Source organism: Ostrea edulis, chromosome 5 (genome assembly GCF_947568905.1).
Source record: "Ostrea edulis chromosome 5, xbOstEdul1.1, whole genome shotgun sequence".
Lineage (NCBI taxonomy): Eukaryota > Metazoa > Mollusca > Bivalvia > Ostreida > Ostreidae > Ostrea > Ostrea edulis.
Window position 1 is genome coordinate 79,505,372 of NC_079168.1, and position 17,577 is coordinate 79,522,948.

Here is a 17,577-nt window from a genome sequence, read left to right on the forward strand (position 1 = left end):
TATCTCTATAAGTTAAAGAGATATCGCTCTAACTTTAAGAGACATCTCTCAAAGTTGAAGAGATGCCTCTCAAAGTTAAAGAAATATATCTTTTTCGAATAAATAGTAAAACGGCTTGTCATACGCTAATCCGTCTTGCTATCGCTTACAGCGCGGAAGTAAGACGAACGCGAGACAGGTCACGTGTTACAGACGATGAGAAAAAACGATGTATCATCTGACGTCCTGTTTACGAACAGATTCACAACAAATTAATGATAAAAAAAAAAACTGCAAGCAAATACTTTGTCCTAAGCAATTGATTTTGCATACAGATGGAATTTTTTTACCTGTTCAACATAAAATATTCACTCGGTGCATTTGCTGTTCATGTCAACGCATTAAACGTGTGTAATTAATGCCAATTTACGCATGGAAATGTTTGATTACCGAAAAGGCTGGCTAAATGTAAGTATGATGTTAAGGGAGAAAAGCGGGACAATTTTTCGTACCTATAGATAACTTTTGAAAATATAATAAATGTCATTCTATAAATAGCGACAGATGATAACTTAAACTATTGATTAGCTATTTTATTATTGCAGAACACTTGCTTTTAATGTTACGCTCTGTCACCAATTTCATGTACATATCGAGCGCCAAATTAACATAAACTCGGATAATTAAATATATAGGGCTCATGGCGGGTGTGACCGGTCGACAGGGGATGCTTACTCCTCCTAGGCACCTGATCCCACCTCTGGTATATCCAGGGGTCTGTGTTTGTCCAAATCTCTATTTGTATTGCTTATAGGAGTGGTGAGATTGATCAATGTTCGTTATCTTCGCCTTTTATTTACCCATTCAGCATGCATCTCTGCTAGTGAACAATCTGTCCCCGCTTGTCGCTCGATATATGTTCTCTCATGAATATAAACAATAACGATACAATACTGGCTGACACGTCGCCCAGTATAAAACCAGTATAAAAGGTGTCACTCTGTGGAGTCAATAAGGGGCACAGACTCTAACAGATTGGTTGGAGTCCCTCGGATTATCCTTCGAGATAGCAAAGATTTGTCATATGTACAGTCAAATAATAATCAGCTTTGGTACAAAAATTCATATACCCAAATTAAAGATTGTCATGTTCCTTAAGGAAATATTTTCTATGATTCTTTTTCAGATCTCATGTGCTCGATGTCAAAATGTTCTGTAAAAATTGTAAAACTTGTGATATACTGATCACTAGAAATTCATTTAGTAGTAATCTCACCGGACGTAGTTTCTGTACCAATTTGTTGTTGATAATTTGACTTGTAAATTTTCTAACGTTGTCTACGCTATTGTGTGTAACCTATGTGGCTTAATTTACCCGTATGTAGGAGAAACTAAGGTCACAAACTACCAGGAAATGGAGGAAAATTCGCCTTCAGAAGCCCATGTTTTAATTTTCAGATTTTATTACCATGGCAACCAATTTTCAAAAATAATGTATATGGTTCTTGAAAGCACACATGTGAAAGATTTTAAAGGTCCATCATGACATCTGATGCTAGCCTGGAAATGGGTCGAGATACACTCAGGCACCTGCCATCCTGGAAGTAAAAAAGCAACAAAAATGAGGAAAATATACCCATTTTCAACCCCTCCTAATTCAAAAAAAAAAAATTCCCCAGTATAATGACAGATATCAACTTTCAGCAAAATTCCTAACCTTTCCAACAAGGCCAAATTTGCAATAGGGTCCTTGATTCCTTTTCGAGATATTTTACATCAAAGATGCAGCATGCTCTTTTCAACTTACCGTTTAAAGTGAAAGTAGAATTGCCCGCCTAGAAGTCAAACTCTCATACATCTCACAGTCAGTTTCGAATCCCATAAAAAGGCACTGGATCAATGTAGAATGGTCACCTCCCTATATTAATACAGATATCAATAACAATGAAACTATTTAAATTCTATAAAATACTCTTTTAACATATTACATTTTAACCCTGGTCACTTTAGCTTCGTATTGGCAATTCGCCAGGTATATTGAGACTTAAGGGTCCACTTAATAAAATAATATCGGAACACAGATTTCAAATAAATAATGGTGGTAACCAACTTCTCTATAAACAATTCAATTCCCCAGACCACTCCATCTTGTCCATGAAGGTCAGGATTTGAGGAATTTTTTTTTTACCATCAACAATCCAACATTAAGTACCCCTAATCGTAGTCAACGAGAAAATCACTGAATCAGGACTGTAGGTACATGTACTACATTTCCATATGGATGCAATGATAGTGTATATGATGTGGGAAATTTGACTAGTCCACAAGGAAATAACGTGAATGTGATTGGACTCTTTCCCAATACTCAAAGGCGGAAATGCAGTCATGGACATCGTTCATATAAAAGACCAAGTATACATGTGCATGATGTCACGTTTGGTTCACTAATTTTGCCTTACGTCAGCAGACTATTAGGTCCACATCACATTCGTAGAAAATTTTACTCTGCTCCATTGAGAGTTTTGAATGCGTGATTTGAAGAAGCCAAAGCAAGTCTATACTTGGATTTTTTAACACCAGAATAGACTGAACTCTATGATTATGGACAATCACAAGCTCTTTAAATCACCGGGGATCATAGATGATATTCTTTCTGAACAATGCCGCCAGTTCCTTAAGCTCAAATTTACAAACAAAGGAATAGATGCAGACAACATAAACAACATTCTTCGTCATAAAAGAGTTCAGTCGTGTATTCCAATTTATTTCAAGTTCAAGTCTACATACAGTATTTCTTACAAATATACTTCTACTATTGCATCCAAACTTTTTAATTATAAACAAACTTTGCAGTGCCTAGATATAGACCATCTTATACTTAATCCATCAAAGTGTTCTTGTTCTTCATCTTCTTTCAACTATAGTCCAGCTGGACATGTCATTACTGGTGATGTTGATATAGTTGAAAATGAGGACTTCATATCACTTATTCTCGAAGGTCCCAATCACAGAAAACCTCGGTCTTTCAATTGGCGACAGAACTTCGTCTCCATTATGACTTCTCTCGAAGATTTTGCCAGACGATGGGCTAAACATGAAAAAGAACTTGATACATTGTCAGAATGGATTAAAGGTATAGGAGGAATATTAGAATCCCGCATTAGACACATCAAAACAAAAATACGTACTCTCTATCCTTCTGTGTTTAGTAAAGCAGAAGTGATAAACGAATTAGATAGATAGGTTACATGAGGAAAATGTTTTTGTTCCAGCTGACAACGCTTGTAACAACATTGTCTTTGTTTGTAAGGCCCATTATTACAACTGTATTTTAAACGAACTTGGCTTTAATTCCACTTTTGGTAATCGTACTTATACTCCAACTGCCCTTTCAAGAGATGAAATTTTTCAAAATCAGTTTTAGACACATTTAATATCCCAGTCAAGGGGTCGGATGAATATGAGTTACGGTACCTATATTGGATTCCTAAACTACATAAAACCCTTACAAACAAAGAGACATCGCTGGGTCCAATAAATATTCTACCAAACCCCTATCTTTGCTCCTCACGAAAATAGTAACAGCTGTGAAGAAGAAACTTCAAACATAATGTGCGCTACATATGATATACACTGTAAATCAAATGTGGATTCTAAAAAAAATTCTAAAGAACTTACAGTAAATTTGAAATCGCAAAACATTTCTCAAATCAATATCAAAACGTATGACTTTTAAACACTTTACACGACCATTCTTCACGGTAAATTAGATACTAGACTTTTTTACTTCATAGGCAGCTGCCTCTTCAGCAAAAATGGAAAACGCAAATATTCATATCTAGTGGTTAGTCATCCAAAACATTACTTTGTTAAACACCACTCTGATTCCATGCACAAGTACTCTGAAGTTGAAATAAAAAATATACTGGGGTTCCTCGTTGACAATATCTTCGTAGTCTTTGGTGATCAGGTCTCCCAACAGTCTATTGGAATTCCCATGGGCACGAATTGTGCTCCTTTGTTAGCTGACCTGTTTTAAAATTCTTATGAAGCAGGATTATGCAAAAACCTTTACGTGAGTAGAAATACAATCTCTTGCACCGGCCTTCAGCTCTACATTTAGACATATCGATGACGTTTTATCTATTAACAATAATCATTTTCATTCATATGTCGATTCGATATATCCATGTGAACTCGAAATAAAAGACACCACAGAGTTGTCCACTTCTGCATCATACTTAGGTAGTTTATTGAAAGTAGATATTAACAGCAAACTAACAGCTCAACTTTATGACAAATAGGATGATTTCAGCTTCTCCATCGTCAACTTCCCATAATTATGTAGCAATATTCCATTATCACCTGCATATTATGTTTATATTCTCAACTAATTCGATACGCAAGAGCTTGTTCTGCGGTTGGCCATATTTTAAATCGAAGCAGGCTTCTGACAAAGAAGTTGATGGTCAAGGAGTTTCAACAATCTTGTTTAAAGTCAGTATTTCGTAAATTCTATGGTCGTTATAACGATCTAGTTTGCCAATACATTGACCTATCATTGGGTCATATGCTGTCTGACGTGTTTCATACCGATTGTTGGGCCGTTCTTGGCACACTGATTTTGACTACGGATAACCCCGTTTACCTGATCAAGATATAGGGCTTAAGGCGGACAGTGTGACCGGTAGACAGGGGATGCTCACTCTTCCTGGGCACCTGATCCCACCTCTGGTTCAGGGGTCCGTGTTTGTCCAACACTCTATTTTGTATTGCTTATAGGAGTTGATAGATTGATCACTGTTCGTTATCTTCGCCTTTCATAATTGAAGATATGTTTGATTATCTGAAGATATCTGTTCAATCATTGCGTGCGATAATTGAATTTATCACATATTTACCCCTTTATCCAGTGGATATTTCACTCATACGATAACTTTTGAGTCCATATCCACACTTTGTATTCCTATGCCACGTGACGCAATGTAAATAAACGAATACATTTGCATGGGAATGGATCAGAGTGATGAAATTCCCAATAATTCAATTGTAAAAAATGCTGGAAGTGGCACAGGTGTTGTAAAATCTTCAAAGTTTGAAAACGATGAATTTATATATGAAGTTAAGAGTGAGAGAAAAGGTTTGTCATTTCCATTTTCTAGCCTAGTTATTGTCTTTTAAAAGTGAAACAGCCCGCAGTGCTCAGTGCAGTGCTCTCCCTGATCATGTTTTGTATAGATCGTCGAAGATGATATTACTGACAATTTTTTAATGATCAAGAAAACAAAAATACATTGAAAATAAAGAACATTAGGTGACATGAAATAACTGAAATCACTTCTTGAAACCGTCTTATTGGCACTCACCCCCGGTCAGAACTGAATAGATTGTGTAACTTTTTTTCTGAGTGATAGTTCACATTAGGAACTGAACACACCAAGATCTGTTATCACATTTATATTTATCCCTTTCCCTGGGGGATGTCAACTTCCCAACTCCATGCACCAAATGAACCCGGGATACGCCACATTCAACTGCACACAAAACCATTCCATCACAAATACAGCTGTAAGAACACAAGCACTGGAAGTTCTTAATGTCACAAGAGACATACAAAATTTTCTGAATGGCGATGTACATGGTGGGAAATTCATGGTCAACATAAAAAACTGCGTCATCTATGACACAGATTCGGATAACTGACATTTTTCATGAATAATCACACAATTTCAAAGTAAAACGTCTTAAAACTTACATTTTTCTCTCAATCAAATAATGACCTTTTATGAATTAGATATTGTAAATAGTCAATACTAGTATCTATTTTTATTTACATTTTCCAACGAACTATTTCTAGCAGCGTAATGTTACGAAATAATGTAGTTCGGTTTAAAGTAAACGAAAGGGAATATTTTGAAATGCAAATTAAATAGTTAAATCAAATCAAAGATAACATATGTTATAAAAAGAATCTTCCATGGTTTGTGGTTGGATGTGATTGCTATCTAACTCGTCGTGTTTTCTATCCCCTCGCAAAGGCTCGGTTATTAAAAACCCCCAAAGAACTCGTTTGATAATAATCATATCCAACCACAAAACATGGGAGATCCTATATTGATGCGTGCAACAAATCAATTACTGCTCTCATCAATTCAATTGATGCGCGCATGAATTCAATTATTGCGTGCAATAATTGAATTGATGCACGCATTAGTAAAAGTAATGCACGCATTAATTCAATTGATCCGCGTATCAAATCAAGCATTGCTCTCATCAATTCAATTGATGTGCACATCAATATGGTGGAAATATTGCTCGCAAAAGTTAATTTAGAGTTTTGTATAAATGATTTAATGAACTCTTCAATTCAATTGAAGATATCTTTAATTATTTACAACGATATCATATTAGGAATTAATGCGCGCATCATATTTTTTTTAGATAGAGCAAAAACTCAATTCAAGAGATCATTAATTCAATTGTGGTTATGTTGAAGTGAAGGCATCTCTAATTAATCGTTGTTCTCTCTTAAAGAATTATTGCGCGTATCAATTGCATTAATGATATTATTAATTCAATTGAAGTGAGCAGTTTTTGCGTGCAATAATTCAATTGAAGAGATAATTCAGTTATTGCGGGCATTAATTGAATTGTTGTTCTCTTCAAAGGAATTGCAATGCGCATTAATTTAATTGTTGATATCATCAATTTGTTTGAAGACAGAACGATATCACTAATTCTATGAAGATACAATGTATCTTTAATTGAAATGCTGTGTGCATCAAATGAATTGATGATATTTTCAACTGATTAAAGATATCTTCAATTATTTGAGTTCATGCTAATATGGCGCGTCATACACGTACACGCTTTTATTCTTCAGCATATTCCATGCACAGTGAAAAACTAGTTTTAATACTCCCTCGCCGCAGAAGTAACCGATTTTCAAATATACGCAGGATTATAGACACATTGATAGAGCACAAATTTCTTAAATATCTACAAGATCTGGTCCGCTGGTTAAATGGTTAAAAAGCTTGCTTCGCAACCGAGAGGCCCCTGGTTCGATTCTCGATCTCAGCTCGCGTCAAACATTAGACGTTTAACGTAGGTAATGACTGTTACTTAGCCAAGAAGAGAAAGTTACGGGTTGTTGTCATTAACATTGGCATGATAAAGAACCCTCACTAGTGGCGGGTTTGAAGGGGCGTAACCGGTTCCCCTCCTCCTAAAATTTTCAAATTTAAGGTAAATCGTGGTCTCCTGTTTAGAAAAATGTAAACGATAAAAGAAGCAATTAATTTCGGAGAATAAATCACAAAATCTTTTGATTTATTGAATTACCTTTATTGGGAGAACTTAGATATTTTCCCAAAAACCCTTAGAATTTGCGTCATTTCATTTCATTGATTTCATCTTATTAGAAATGACAGAGAATAGTAAAAATGACTACATAAGAGATATATTTCAAGCCCTATAGAATCTGTAAACTCCAGAAACTCTCGGGGGCTTCATCCCCTAAGCCCCCACCAGGAACCAGATCCCCTGCCTCATAAAATGCGCCCCCTAACCGCAATTCCTGGATCCGCCCTTGCTCACTACTACGACCTTGAGTGCCACACACAGGTTAAATATGGTACTTCGTCTAAAGCTGGTGACGTCTATATATTTCTGATTTTTTTTTAATGGGACGTAAATCAAAATCCACACATTGTTCTGCAGAAACGCTGTAGTTAAGTCTTGCATGATGGGTATCGTCAGTCCAGTTGCACGAAGGTTAGTTAACTTTAACTGACAGTTAATTCGTCATTCACTCTTTCATTTACACTGTGCTAACTAGACTTTAATCATCAGTTAAGCTTAATTAACTAACTTCTGTGCAACTGATGGGGGGAAAAAAACCAGCAAAAAAACTTTACTTTAGGTTTAAGTATCCATACCGAAATTCATAAGTGGCAGAAGGACAAACTACACGAATTCTGCTTGCGTAACTTCTGTGTGTGTACGTGTAATTTTCTGAGGCTCTACGTATGATTTCTGGGATATGTGGTATAGAGTTTACGGTTGTTCAGTTGCAGTAGGTCCTCCTTAATCTGTAGGGAAGTCCGCCGGAATTAAGTATATGTACAGGAAAACCATTCCACACCATGATGACGGTATTAGATACAAATACAGACATACCGATAGTAGATATGTGCTCATTATAATATATCAATTCCCTGATTTAAAAATTTAAAATGCAGAATCTAAAAAAAAAAAATCACATTGCATACAGGCAGTATATTGACAAACAAGGGCATATAACACGGGGAAATATTTGATAAACAAAATGAAGTAAATTGAATCCGTGTGTCGTGAAGGAATCCGCATATCGTGGACAAGGCTAATGGGACATCGATCGTCGTACAACGACTTAACGGTCCACTGAAAAGCGGAGGCAATTTATGCCAGGTTCCTTAACTGCCTCCTCCGACGTGAAACCGAAATAAGCAGCAAAGAGGGAGATGTGACGAAAGGGAAGATGACAAGCCATTTTAAAGTACTCTTGTCGTTCACGCATAAAGAGGGCGGTGGTGGAGTTTACTATAAACACGACGGGGAGAGATTCTCTCAGCCCCACACCCTGAAACTGAACCAAAATACGGACTACACGGTGGCTGTTCAGTCCCCCCTCATTCTCAGGTGAGTTTTTCTTACACGTTGGAAAACTTTGCTCGCTTATCTATGTTCTCTGGAGATTACACCCCACCTGTTTCTGTATATAGCTTTGGCTGATAGATACATATCTAGGTTAAATTTTTATCAGTTTATTGTATAGCAGGAACATGCACATAGTTTTCACCACGTGAGGAAACGCCCCCTTTGCAAAAGTCACTGCACATTAGGAACTTTGTACTGCGTACTAATTATTCTACATCACTTACACGGTTTGTTTTACTGAGGTCGCTATACAGCCGTTAGACGTGAAAGGATATTATGTTTAAATGTCTTGGAGCTTTAAAACATTTCACGTTTGCATTTAATCGATATATTATACAAATATTAGATACAGTTGTTTCTTTATGGGGCGTCATGTGACCACCTCAGACTGGTGAATTTTAATATTCGAAAACGACACACTTCAGTTTTGCTCACAGACCCGAATTCCACGTGTCGGTTTATAAGACAGGTATTCATGCCTGAACAAATTCAGATATCGAATTGAAATAGAGTGCATCCTTTTCATAATACTTGATCACTTATAAAACATGAATTGGCCAAGTTTTCTTTCACAATACCTTTACTAAAGTGAGAGTATTTGAAAATGTTTATAAAGGTCAAGCGCCCATGGACTAGGTCAATTTCGGGTCATGCGATATTGTACAATACTAATCGCGATTTGACCGCTGTCTTCATGGTGAATAGGCGAAAGTTCGACATAGAAAGTCACAATAATGGAAAAATCTCTACCCGGGACGTCGACTCAAACTTTAAGAAGGAATAACGTTTATGGTGGATGTGCACAAGCGCGCAAGAAAATTATTAAAAACACCTAAACTCGGCTGAATATTTGGGCTGACGCCTTCACCGAATCTCGGAGCAGTCCTTCATAATTCATGTCTGAAAATTTACTTTCAGCTTCGGCCAGTTCTAGCAATGAATTTGAGATGAGAATTTCGTTTACAGTATGTAGTCGTACTGAATGTTGATTTCATGTTAGACATGAAATTTAACCCCCCCCCCTTCCATTGCTCAAAACTGTTCTCAATAACCTGTTTCCGTCTGAATGTCTTTTATTGCCGAATATGGAATGCCGTTTCTGCCTTATAGTGTAATTCAGCCTTACGTTATGTCGATACATCTTTATGTTATGTGGTTACATCATTACGTAATGTGGTTACATCATTATGTTATGTCGATATTTCTTTATGTTATGTGGTTATATCATTATGTTATGTGGTAAAACCATTACGATTAATCCGAGATTCCTCTGACTCTTAACCCCGCTTTTATTTTGTGACTTCTGCGGGGGAGAGTCAGAGCGGACTCCATATTGAAAAGTGGGAATTCAGCGACACCAGCTGGTGTCGCTGCTTTACCTACCTCTTACAACTTTATTTCGCGGATCTATCCTCCAAGATGAGAGGATTCGGTTATCGGAAGATAAATCTATAAATAGATCGTGATTAATACGATGCTATCGCCGTTTAAACGGCCCTAACACCGACAAATGGAGCATCACTTGAATTAGGTCGCCGCCTCGCCATTTGATTTCTTTGCGCATGACGTCAGCACATATAAACACAAAATTCCATCGTTTAAACGGCGATAGCATCGTATTAATCATGATGTATTTGTAGAATAATCTTCCGATAACTGAATCCTCGCGTCTTGGAAGATGGGTCCGCGAAATAAAGTTGTAAGAGGTAGGTAAAGCAGCAAACACCAGCTAGTGTCGCTGAATTCCCACTTTTCAATATGGAGTCCGCTCTGACTCTCCCCCGCACATGTCAAATATAAAAGCGGGGGTAAGAGTCAGAGGAATCTCGGATTACATTACGATATGTTGATACCTCTTTATGTTACACTATAAGGCAGAGACGGCGTTCCATAGCCGAATGTGTCCCGTTAACAGCCTGCAGGCCGTCCACACTTTCATGTCTTGATGTAATTTTGTTGACTTCTGAAATTCCGCGTGCATCGTTATACGTGATCATGAATATTTCGAAATGGGCAGTTCACTATCCGACTAGGAACATACAGAATTAGATAGGAGATTAGCTCTATTACTTTGTAATCCGATCAAGTTAAATTACATAATTTGCATAAAGTGTTTAACTTATATAGCTTGATATATATAAAACTCGTGTTGTTTTAATATCCAAAGATTATGGCATATATTGTCAGTGATAAACAAGTCATATGTACATGTATTTCATTTCTGGATGAAACGATTACCTTTCAACTTGATATAAAACATTATACGTGTATATACATGTAAGTTACATGTACAAAATATATAGACTTACATGTAAATGTCTAGTTTGTTTTAAAAATATACATGCAAGAACAAAGGAAACATGGGAGTATGATTTCCGTATAATCATGCAGCTGTGTCGACATGTACTATCTAAAGATATAACACATACACCGCCATTCAAACCTTTAGGTTACGTACATTATATGCCTGCTCATGTTGCACATCAATATTAAGGCTGGGGTCGATTTTCTTGCCTTTGGGTTAGGTTCATTTGAGATGAACTTTCACTTTGATGGAGAAAATGAAAAATAGATTAGTGGTACGCGGTCCGATGGTTGATTGTTTTTAGCATTTACTTTTTTCTGTTCACACACACACACACACACACACACACACACACACACACACATTTAATATTTTACCTATTGATTAGCGGACACTGAGGCAATTGTTCACATTTGTGTGTGTGTATATATATATATATATATATATATATATATTGTTTGGAAATGTAGTCGACTTTTCTCTCCGTTTTAATTTTAGAGATATGATGATTCACGGTGAGAGATTCGAGGTCAAGGAGGTGGAACCTGAAAAGCGTCATTCTGCCGAAGACTTCCGAAAATTCTCCGCCACCTTCAACACAACTGGATACATGGTGGAAAAGAGAAACAAGCGAAAAGACATCGCGGTGGCGCTAATGGTAAAATAAAACAAATGTTGATTCATACTAGATTTATAATTTATATGGTATTATTCGATTTAATCCAAATGTTTGGATTTATAATCTTCGGACTGGATACCATCACGTAAACCTTCTTCGTTAGCTAAGGGTTTTCGGTCCACTCCGCTCCCCATTTATGGCTTGCGAAGATACGCGTAACCGGGTAGACCCAAAATTATATTTTGGTATCTTTGATATAAAAGCTTTTACAATGGATATTCAAGTTTTCAAACATATCAAGCTAGTCAATATGACGTATTTATAGATTGCTATTTGCAGGCTGTAATAGGACCCTTAAATAATATTTTTTCTAATCATGCTGTTGCTATGGCAACGTCACCAATGTATATTTGCGAGCAATTGCTTTGATGTAATTGAAATATCATCCATCATTTCAGTTTGATGGTGACGTCACATTAACGGTCGTGCTACAGTGTAAGTTTTACCAACAGACAGAAACAGAACACAGTTCCTGGGGAACCAGTCTCACTTGGATAGAATACGACTGCACACTGACCGAGGGCGAAACCGGAGTTCTAGTCAAGAAAGAACAATATGTCTGACAATATCGTTGGATTTAGGCACTGACTAGTGTATAGCTGCATTATTCTCAATGTAGTCTTCCTCAAAATTTAGCGAAGACGATAGATGATTTGAAAGAATATTTCAATACCGCAGCTTGCTATTTGTACATGTATAATTTAGTATGTAAAAATAGGATTTATTATATATAAATCTCTTCAGCAAAAACAAACTTTACACCACCAGAGAGTGTGTACATAACTTTGCTTTGCAGAAGATGAAATGACGAGATGATTTCAGAGTACCCCCCGACTCCCGTGGACACCCCTGTGATACAATTAATAATTTTTTTACCATCATACATTAGTGACCAGAATATTACTTTACGGTGTTTGATAGATTGACTACATACGTTAATGATAAATCAATTTTGGGAGAACGCAAAAAGATGAAAGACAATTTTCGTTGTAAACCACAATCTGTCATCTTTGGCACCACGCTAGTAGTTACAAAGGTTTTCCACGCATCAAATGAAATAGGATTTTGCTGTGTTTATATGAGATATGTTTTTATTATGTGATCAAGCAATAATACTAATACACGAGATGCATCAATAAAAAGACGTTTTTGAGGGATTCTTGGGTAGTGTTTTTCTACTGAATTTTCGAGTAAAGATTTGTGAATAATGCAGAAATAAAGTGGATTCTTAGGAAATGTGTTAAATATGGACGTTTAACAATATTAAACCATTTACAGAATGTTTTACAAAACAAAAGGCCCACAGGCCTAGTTGGTCACCGAACTGAACTGAATTTATTTCTCATCACAATTACACAATTGTATACAGAGATTTAGTATATATATTTTATATAAAAGTGATAGTAATATATCACTAAATGTTTTAAGGCATGCATGAGTATGGAGATAGGCAACATATGCAATTTTAGATTCGAGTAGTCATTGGGTCGGGGAGCATAGTTTATTAATATTTCTTATAAAGGAACACAATTTTCTTAGAAAAGATTGCTTGTTTGAATTCATTATATTTTTAAAAGTGATGATGTTTTTGAAACGTATTTGTTTTGGTGATAAACATTGTTTTCTTATATCAATCAGAGATTTGCAATTAAATTTCATTTAATTCACATTTATTACGATGTCTTGTTTCTCGGGGCTCGTTTCGCCAGCGTCCACTTTCAATAGGTAAATGATGATTACAGGTTCGAAATTTACAAAAGGTTATAGCATCTTTTCTGGGTAGGATATCCAAATATTTTTCAAATTTTAATTCATCCTTGTACATTCTATAGTTTATAGTTTTTGATAGCGTTTTGATGTCAGAATTCCACTTTTGCTTGAATTGATCGAGTAAAATAAGTTTTACTTTTGACTTTAGCCAGTTTGGATTACATGCGTTATTTTGCCAACTGTTAGAAAGTCCGCAATTGTTAAGGATATTTGACACGTTCTTGAACCAAGCAATCTCTTTCGCGTATTGGTTTGTAACATTATTACCCAGTTTTAACAGGAGATTCGCTATTTTTGTTTCTTTACTAAGTGCAATTTTGTGCCAAAATGAGATAATACGCGTTTGTATTTGTATGTGCATGGGATGTCGGCCAAGTTCACCGTACACCATGCAGTCGGGGGTAGATTGTTTTAATTTCAATAATAATTTACGAACCTGAATACTAGTGAAAAAGTATCACTACTCCCAAGGGCCATGAAATCTAAATTGATTGATCGATGTTTTCCGCCACACTTAACAATTCTTCAGTTATCTGGTGGCGCCCAGTTTTTATTGGTGGAAGAGAGAACCCAGATACAATGTACCAGGGAAAGACCACCGACCTTCCGAAAGTAAACTGGGAAACTTTCTCATTTACCGGCGCGAGCGGGGAAAAAATACCTGTCCTGAATATCTAAGTTAAATTCTAATGTTCAGCAACAGTATAAAACAAGATGTGTTCTTAAAACTTCAATGCCCTCGAAAGTGCATACACTGATGCAAGGCTTTACATAATATAATAGGTGTATCAACATTAAAAAATATGACTAATTTGGGCCCATCCTGGAGTAAATACTCTGGGTTGTGAAATTCACCATTTTTTGTACATCCTCTTCTGCTATTCCTAAGTATGCATTTAGATTTTATACAGTATCATCAAACTTGCACATAAATACTATATACTAAGTTTGGCCCCACCCTGGGGTCATAACCCCTGCCCCTGGGACTGTCAAATTTACAATTTTGGTAAAGGACTACCTGCTCTTTCTAAATATCCACTTAGTTTCAAATTAGTATCAATAATACTAAAGAAGATGTTATTTAAGTGTTTTACACATAAACACTCTATACCAAGTTTGGCCCCACCTTGGGGTCAGAACCCCTACTCCAGGGATCGTGAAATTTACAATTGTGGTAGAGGCCTTCCTGTTCTATATTGCTATACATTTAGTTTTTCTTAAACATGTGCGGTTGTAGAAAAGAATATGTTTCAAAATTTGTCAATTTTTGCCCCGCCCCAAAGGCCCCAGGGGTGCAGGAATCCTGAAATTTACAGTTTATGTCTCCATTGTTTCAAAGATGCTTCATAACAAAGAAAAGAAGTGAAATGATAGTTATCAAGAAGTTAAAAACGATTGTTCACCCATTTAATTACTGATCATTTTAACCCCACCAATACCAAAAACCCTTACCTCTGGGATCATCAAATTTACAATTTTTGTAAAAGACTAACTGCTCTTTCGAAATATCCAGTTAGTTTCAATTTAGTATCAATAGCACTAAAGATGTTATCTAATTAAGTGTTTTACACATAAACACTGTATACCAAGTTTGCCCCACCCTGGGGTAAAAACCCCTACCTAAGGGATCATGAGATTTACAAGTTTTGTAGAGGCCTTTCTGATCTACATTAACATGCATTTAGTTTTTCTTACACATGTGGGTTCTAGAGAAGATTTTTGAAAATTGGTTAATTTTGGGCAGTTTTTGCCTTACCCCTAGGAGTGCAGGAGTCCTGAAATTTACAATTTATCCTTGTCCCAACGATGCTTCATACCAAATAAAAATAATTGGAATAGTAATTATCAAGAAGTTAAAAATGTTCAATTGTTAACCCACGACGATGGACAACGACAAGTAAACTCAGGAGACCTAAAAATTCTATAACAATATTTTGGTTATATCATGTCCTTAAAAGAACACATCAACCATAATGTGCCTTGAATATAGTACTATATTTGCTTGAATAGACACCAATACACGTGTAATACTGACAATATCCATACACGGAAAACTTGACACCAATACACGTGTAATACTGACAATATCCATACACGGAAAACTAGACACCAATACACGTGTAATACTGACAATATCTGTACACGGAACAATAGACACCAATATATGTGTAATACTGACAATATCTGTACACGGAACAATAGACACCAATACATGTGTAATACTGACAATATCTGTACACGGAACAATAGACACCAATATATGTGTAATACTGACAATATCTGTACACGGAACAATAGACACCAATACATGTGTAATACTGATAATATCCATACACGGAAAACTAGACACCAATACACGTGTACTACTGACAATATCCGTATACGGAACAATAGACACCAATACACGTGTAATACTGACAATATCCGTATACAGAAAACTAGACAGCAATACACGTGTAATACTGACAATATCCGTATACGGAACATTAGACACCAATACACGTGTAATACTGACAATATCCGTATACAGAAAACTTGACACCAATACACGTGTAATACTGACAATATCCATACACAGAAAACTTGACACCAATACATGTGTAATACTGACAATATCCGTATACGGAAAACTAGACACCAATACATGTGTAATACTGACAATATCCGTATACGGAACATTAGACACCAATACACGTGTAATACTGACAATATCTGTACACGGAACAATAGACACCAATACACGTGTAATACTGACAATATCCATACACAGAAAACTTGACACCAATACATGTGTAATACTGACAATATCCGTATACGGAAAACTAGACACCAATACACGTGTAATACTGACAATATCCGTATACAGAAAACTAGACAGCAATACACGTGTAATACTGACAATATCCGTATACAGAAAACTAGACACCAATACATGTGTAATACTGACAATCTCCATACACGGAAAACTTGACACCAATACATGTGTAATACTGACAATATCCATACACGGAAAACTAGACACCAATACACGTGTAATACTGATAATATCCATACACGGAAAACTAGACACCAATACATGTGTAATACTGACAATATCCGTATACAGAAAACTAGACAGCAATACACGTGTAATACTGAAAATATTTGTACACCGAACAATAGACACCAATACATGTGTAATACTGATAATATCCATACACGGAAAACTAGACACCAATACACGTGTAATACTGACAATATCCGTATACAGAAAACTAGACACCAATACACGTGTACTACTGACAATATCCGTATACGGAACATTAGACACCAATACACGTGTAATACTGACAATATCCGTACACGGAAAACTTGACACCAATACACGTGTAATACTGACAATATCTATACACAGAAAACTAGACACCAATACACGTGTAATACTGATAATATCCATACACGGAACAATAGACACCAATACACGTGTAATACTGATAATATCCATACACGGAAAACTAGACACCAATACACGTGTAATACTGACAATATCCGTACACGGAAAACTTGACACCAATACACGTGTAATACTGACAATATCTATACACAGAAAACTAGACACCAATACACCTGTAATACTGACAATATCCATACACGGAAAACTAGACACCAATACACGTGTAATACTGACAATATCCGTACACGGAAAACTTGACACCAATACACGTGTAATACTGACAATATCTATACACAGAAAACTAGACACCAATACACGTGTAATACTGACAATATCCGTACACGGAAAACTTGACACCAATACACGTGTAATACTGACAATATCCGTATACAGAAAACTTGACACCAATACACGTGTAATACTGACAATCTCCATACACGGAAAACTTGACACCAATACATGTGTAATACTGATAATATCCGTATACGGAAAACTCGTATTGCACAACACTGCTAACACATTATTGGGGTTACAATATGCAATTGTTTAGTTTACAAATATGATCCATTTTTGGAGAAATGTATCTAAAAACACCAAAATATGTCTTATTTTCTCAAACCTTGGTAGTTTCAAGTAGCACCCCCCCTCCCTACGTGACCAACTGAGGGCCTCTAAAGTATAATGATCCCCCCTCCCCCAATTTGTTGACTG

At 36.2% G+C, this 17,577-nt stretch overlaps 2 protein-coding genes and 1 long non-coding RNA gene across 3 annotated transcripts in view; 2 read left to right on the top strand and 1 right to left on the bottom strand.

Annotated features, from left to right (window-relative positions):
* Nucleotides 1–224: 224 nt before the first annotated feature.
* LOC125649746 (aftiphilin-like) overlaps nucleotides 225–17,577 on the top strand; it is a 47,652-nt gene continuing 30,299 nt past the window's right edge. The window contains exon 1 of the mRNA XM_048877468.2: nucleotides 225–447. The gene's annotated coding sequence lies outside the window, so the exon portion shown is untranslated. The remainder of the gene's footprint in view (nucleotides 448–17,577) is intronic.
* On the bottom strand, nucleotides 1,425–2,161 carry LOC125649749 (uncharacterized). The gene is made up of 2 exons (XR_007360798.2): nucleotides 1,787–2,161; nucleotides 1,425–1,577 (listed from the first exon to the last, which is right to left on the bottom strand). It is a non-coding gene; the product is annotated as an uncharacterized LOC125649749 (long non-coding RNA).
* Nucleotides 2,187–13,332, top strand: LOC125649748 (CB1 cannabinoid receptor-interacting protein 1-like). Its single transcript, XM_056166372.1, has 3 exons — nucleotides 2,187–8,661; nucleotides 11,483–11,642; nucleotides 12,062–13,332. The coding sequence occupies exons 1-3, from the start codon at nucleotides 8,501–8,503 to the stop codon at nucleotides 12,224–12,226; spliced, it is 486 nt and encodes a 161-aa protein (XP_056022347.1). The 5' UTR covers nucleotides 2,187–8,500; the 3' UTR covers nucleotides 12,227–13,332.